The 5,463-nt window shown below is 46.4% G+C and overlaps 3 protein-coding genes across 3 annotated transcripts; 1 reads left to right on the top strand and 2 right to left on the bottom strand.

Annotated features, from left to right (window-relative positions):
• Positions 1 to 428: 428 nt before the first annotated feature.
• On the top strand, positions 429 to 716 carry PHATRDRAFT_bd602 (predicted protein; the record flags this gene model as incomplete). The annotated part of the gene is made up of 1 exon (XM_002176445.1): positions 429 to 716. The coding sequence occupies one exon, from the start codon at positions 429 to 431 to the stop codon at positions 714 to 716; it is 288 nt and encodes a 95-aa protein (XP_002176481.1).
• A 693-nt stretch (positions 717 to 1,409) lies between these two features.
• Positions 1,410 to 3,487, bottom strand: PHATRDRAFT_bd972 (Ammonium_transporter). The gene is made up of 4 exons (XM_002176444.1): positions 3,293 to 3,487; positions 2,850 to 3,200; positions 2,200 to 2,766; positions 1,410 to 2,128 (listed from the first exon to the last, which is right to left on the bottom strand). The coding sequence occupies exons 1-4, from the start codon at positions 3,389 to 3,391 to the stop codon at positions 1,523 to 1,525; spliced, it is 1,623 nt and encodes a 540-aa protein (XP_002176480.1). The 5' UTR covers positions 3,392 to 3,487; the 3' UTR covers positions 1,410 to 1,522.
• A 795-nt stretch (positions 3,488 to 4,282) lies between these two features.
• Positions 4,283 to 5,422, bottom strand: PHATRDRAFT_bd1519 (predicted protein; the record flags this gene model as incomplete). Its single annotated transcript, XM_002176443.1, has 1 exon — positions 4,283 to 5,422. The coding sequence occupies one exon, from the start codon at positions 5,420 to 5,422 to the stop codon at positions 4,283 to 4,285; it is 1,140 nt and encodes a 379-aa protein (XP_002176479.1).
• Between the last annotated feature and the right edge of the window lie 41 nt (positions 5,423 to 5,463).

Below are 5,463 nucleotides of genomic sequence, written 5' to 3'. Positions count from 1 at the left end.
CCTCTTTCCGTCTGGAACGAGGGGCTTATTCCGCCAGCGCGTTATCGCACTCTGGTGAAGACAAGGAAAAAGTCGACAGGCTAAATGCTGTCCCGCCAGGTGGATACATTGGGGCCTTGAACAGACAGACCGTGACTAAAGTGGCAAGCAATAAAATTGAGAAGAAGGATGATAAAGAGACAAACGGTGATTATCCTGCAAAAGAAGCGTCGAGCTTCTTAGACAAGAGCTTTGAAGGCTCCCTGGTGATTGTCCACCCACGAGAAGCAAGTGATGGTCTTGCTGTTGGGACTGACGATAATTCGTCGCATGCTCAAGACTGCAACTGTCAAACAAGCTGTTTTGGTCATGATGATAGTGATTGTGCATCCAATGAATGTTACTCGAATATCGATTCTAGTGTTGCGTCTGTTTCCAACAGAGACACGATGCCAGTCCCATTGAAGGAGCTTCGTGATAGTGACGATACCTCACAAGGCACATGTTTTTGCTGCGATATATGTTTGCTGGAGTTTGACGCAGGTGAAACCGTGTCGTGGTCGCGAAATCCAAAATGCAAACATTGTTTTCACAACGACTGTCTTGTAGATTGGATTAAGCGGAAGGCGACATGCCCATCGTGTCGGGAAGATTACATGATCGAGTCAGCGGCCGGCCACAGCAGTAACCTGCCCAACAACAATAACAGTCTTCGCAGTAATGAGGAGAACGTATAGTGTTCGCTAGTTTCTTAATAAGCATGGAGATGATTGCAATCGTTATTTTGATTGTATTGGCACATAAAAGCTTGACGTGCAATAAAATACAACCAAGCTGACAACCTTCTGCTAGTAACAAATAGTTGAGTGGGATATCACACTTCACTGACGGATTGGCGCTCAAGAATCGAGCCTGTTTTGTCAAATTCGGATCAAGACTCAGGATGGCGGCGTCAATGACGCCCATGCGGCTTTCGGGTGCAGTGATTGCGCCAGAAGATTGCCTCTCTATGGTGGACGTGAGTTGTTCGGACGAGAGAATTGTAACGACTTTGCCAGTACCTGTTCCTGTGCGCTTGTTCTTGCTCTGTTCAGTAGATCAAGACTATTGCCAACCTGAGACGGTATACAAAAGACTGACCGGCAGCGCGTGTACACGAGAATTGCATAGAAAGCTCTTGCCAGGGCGAATGCCCGTATTGACAGTGATTCCTTCCTGCCTGTGTGGAAAAATAGTTCAACATAGACTATCGAGCGGTTTAATCCCTGTCAGATCGATGTCACACACTCTCAGAAGTTGCAAATTTACTCTCTTTCCTCTCTAAAGACTACACATCTCGTTGAGCGTCTCTATGGTTACCGATTTTTCAAAGTTGAAACATATCAACGCGATTCATCAGGAACAGCTCCAATTACAAAGGAGATTGTAAAAAGCTATCAAAATACTACCTAGAAGAAGAATTAACAGTGAACTCAAAATCTCAAACATCACGCTCAAAAATGGCAAAACGTTGAATCTCGGTTGGTGAAAGTGGAATCAATAATTAGGCCGTCTCGGCCTGTTGGACGTCCGACGCCTGAACTTCTGGATTTCCGGAGGCACTTTCTCCCTCGCTCGTACCTGCTTTGGCCAACTTCACAACCATGATTGACGGCTTGCGCTGCTTTCCACGATTGCTCGTACTGCGGTCGTCCATCAACGACCGTACCTGCTCCACGCTAGCCAAAGTCATGTCGTATGCCGAGCCCTTGTGGCGAGAAATATCCATACCAACCTCCTCCTCCAACGGATCTATACGCAACCAACCCATCAAGTTAAGGCCGTAAAAATAAATTCCCATAACAGAGAAAGTCCAGGCGAAAATAAAGAGTACAGAAAGCAATTGAATACCGATCAGGGTAAAGTCACCGCTCCCACTGCCCCACTCGTAGAACCATCCAACATGTTCCTCCTGGCTAAAGGCGGATAATAATAGTTCTCCCTTCGTAAACAGGCCCGTCGCGATCACGCCCCAGGCGCCACCTACCATATGGACGGGGATGGCGTCGACAGCATCGTCAATACGGAAGTAGACAAGCAACCTAGAACCCAAAAGGTAAAACCAGCCGGCGACAATACCAATCAAAACGGCAGCCCATGTTTCAACAGTCTGGAAAACAGGAATGGTCGCAGTTAGCGAGTTATGAAGAATAACTGTTTGGAAAGTCGCGTCCTACTTACAGCGCATCCTGCCGTTATCGCGACCAATCCCGTCAAACATCCGTTCATAGTGTAGCCCAAATCATATGTGTGCAAGCCGGTGTACCAGTAGTCAAAGACAGTTGAAGTAAACATGGCGCTGACGGCACCCGCACACGCAGCCAAGGTGGTATTGACGGCTACCAAAGCCGCAACTTGACCGTTTTCAGTACTTGAAATAAAGAAGACGGAACCTGGGTTAAAGCCGTACCAGCCAAACCAAAGACAAAATGTTCCCAAAAACTGCAAGGCAACCGAGTGGGGGGGGAATTCGGCTGGCTCTTCTAGAGGATTGCCCTCCTTGTCGTAGAAGCGACCAATGCGAGGTCCCAGAATCAGAGCTGCTGCCAAAGCCGTAACACCTCCTGTCATGTGGACTGGTCCAGACCCCGCCAAGTCAATGGCACCAGATCCCCACAACGGGTCTGTGGCTGTGTTGGATAGGAATCCATTGCTCGACCAAAAGGCGTGGGCCACAACTGGATAGACAAACCCAACCAAAAAGACGGAATACATCAAATAGGCCTTCATTTGGGTGCGCTCAGCGATCTGAAATTTGTAAAAGACAGCGAATTTGATTAGTGCCGACGTGTGTCCTTGCACAGAGTACTGTGTGCTTAAAATTGTCGTACCGTTCCAGCGACAATTGAGGAAAGGGCACAAGCAAATGCAAACTGAAAAAACCAGTTTTCCATTCGAATGTTATCTCCCTTGAGGAAAAAGCCTGCATTACCGACAAATGTCTTGGACCCATCATCGTCTCCGCCGTAGGCAAAGGCATAGCCCACGCTCCAGAACGCGAGACCGCCACCACAAGAATCGAGCAAGTTCCAGAGAATCACATTCTTCACGTTTTTCGCTCGAATTGATCCGGCACAGAGCATAGCAAATCCTGTCTGCATGAAGTAGACAAGGGCCCCAGCAAAAATAAGATAAAAGGCATCGATACCTCCTGCGAGATTGCTGGTCTGAACGTTAAGCGCCTGTAGATTACCACAGCGAAAGAGAGGGTGATATGCGTTAGTAATCAAAATCCATTGAAAAGAAAAGCCGACCCTGTTCCATTTTTACTCACGCCGTCATGTCCCGTAGAGAGGCACTGCAAAAGCTGATCAAGCTGCTCACCGCTATTGAATTGACCGGCACAGGATTGATAGATAGCACTACTCGACATTCTGCTACTTGGGTTTTATGACACCGCAGACGGGTTCTGTTTTTGTTGGGATTTTTTTGTGGCTGGAGGGCAACGAGCTGCAATCCTCAATTACAATACGTGCAGGTTGTGACGCTAGTAGAAATGATCCAAAACCAATTTACTGTCGCTCTCGGTTCGCTTTGCATGAACTGAGAATCTGAAATTGTGATTGGGTCGATCTTTTGTATGGTCAGTTGGAAAAATGTCATCGAGTTGAACACACGAAATAACCTGTTAAATGTCTTTGTCGTAGTTAATGTCAGAATCATTCACTGTGAGATGATGCGCTTCCGACTGGCGTGAAAAGAACTGGCTTTTTGTCTTGCGGTCTATGCACACAACAAGCTTTGTTTGGAATTGCAACACGTAAAAAGTTTGCGTTCCACCTAGAAAAGTCCAAATTTGCTGTCAGCGAGTGCTCTCAGTCGCTCAATGCCTTCACAAATAATCTTGCTTGTGATTCTTCCTATATAGCATTGGTAAGCTTACCGTTTTATTAAAAATAAAGCTCATCATTATCCTGTTCGTAGATGTTGATCCCAAAGAGCATGCGCGTCGACGAAAACATTCGTGCGTATCTTAAAGAGGAGGGTGAGAAGCAATAGGATGATTGAATACGAGTTTCTGCGGTTACCGTAACAGTAAGTACGGGGGATGTGGTGAGTGCGATCTAGAGGTAATTGTCATCGCGAGTATCAGTAAAAATTTCGTACTAATCTGCAAACATGTAGTCGTCACAAAAGTGTGTTAAATGTAAGCAATCCGACGACTTTATATTCTACATGATTTCCAGAACATTTACATCCCTGTAAAGCATCTCTTAGCCTTTCTACAGGCACGACCATAGCCGGACAGGAAAAAAAGACGCGACTACTCTCGTGCTGCAGCAATGACGGCCGCAATAGCCTCCATTTCCCGGGTTTGTTTGTTCAGGGATGTGTCCAGTTGATCATCGTCTTCTTGCAAAGACTTTTCCAAATCCATCAATTCCTTCAAGCGCGCTTGTCGGTCTTCGTATGTTGCTTTGCGTTTGTCACTTCGCTTTTTTAGACTCTTAGTAAGCATGTTTTGTTGCTCCATCATCGATTCTAATGAAGCCGAGAGCGATCCAAGGCGGTCATTCATGTTGTGATTTTTCTTTTTGAACCCTTCATGTTGCTCCATGAGATCGCCTAGCGTGTCCCGAAGGCCTTTGAGATCATCCCTGGCTTGAAGGAGTTTTTGCTTTCCTGCTTCGATTTCGATGTCCTTGTTCCTTGTCATCCCTCTGGATTCGTCCAGCTCATTTCGGACTCTTTCAAGCTCTTTTTTAATGCTGTCAACCTCGTCTTCTTTTTCGCTTGATAATATTTTCAGTGTGTTATATTTGGCCTTCCATTGTTCTTCGGTCTCGGTGTTCCGATCCTTCCATTCGAGTTCCTTTTCAAAAATTGTCGCTTTGAGGGCTTGCATATCGTTTTTTAGCTTTCGGATTTCATCCTCCTGTGCATTTTTGGAGAGAGTGTCAATCTTGCTAGGAGGTGGTACAGCCTTACCTAGCGATCGCACAAAAGGAGTCTCGCCTTCGTCGCGCTTTTCTTCGTCCGAATAGCTTTCTCTATTAGGGCGAGCCTTGGTTCTAGAAAGAGCGTTCCCGTTAGAGTGCGTCAACTTGGATTGCTTAAATTCATATTCTTGATTTTCAGGTTCAAAAGGTCGTGTCGCTTTCATCGATGACTTAAACTGAGAACCATTTGTGAATCTTTCATCAGAAGAAGGTACCTTATGTTTCGTAACGGAGCTCTTTCTGCTAACTGTACTTTCAATGTCGCTTGGATTGTTGTTCAACCACTTCTGTAAAGCTGACACGACACCGTTCTTCTCCGGATAGTCGCCCTCGATAGCCAAGGTCAGTGCTGTGTTACCGTCCACATCTTTCGCTGTTGCCACGGCACGGTTCGCCACCAACAACATATCGACCACCGAAACAGAACTGGGTCCCCAGCAAGCCAGGTAGTGAATCGGCAGCATACCTCGCGGGTCCGGAATTTTCGCAGCTTCGGGAAAGCTTA

This window comes from Phaeodactylum tricornutum, genomic scaffold (assembly GCF_000150955.2).
Source record: "Phaeodactylum tricornutum CCAP 1055/1 PHATR_bd_42x36 genomic scaffold, whole genome shotgun sequence".
Taxonomy (NCBI): Eukaryota; Bacillariophyta; class Bacillariophyceae; order Surirellales; family Neidiaceae; genus Phaeodactylum; species Phaeodactylum tricornutum.
The sequence above is the reverse complement of the archived record's forward strand: the minus strand, read 5'-3'. Positions and strand labels throughout refer to the sequence as shown.

Coding starts and splice junctions, on each gene's coding strand:
- PHATRDRAFT_bd972 (XM_002176444.1), bottom strand. CDS start 3,391: ATGTCGAGTAGTGCTATCTATCAATCCTGTGCCGGTCAATTCAATAGC. Junction 3,201..3,292: donor TCTCTACGGGACATGACGGC/GTGAGTAAAAAT, acceptor GGTAATCTACAG/GCGCTTAACGTTCAGACCAG. Junction 2,129..2,199: donor CGATAACGGCAGGATGCGCT/GTAAGTAGGACG, acceptor CCTGTTTTCCAG/ACTGTTGAAACATGGGCTGC.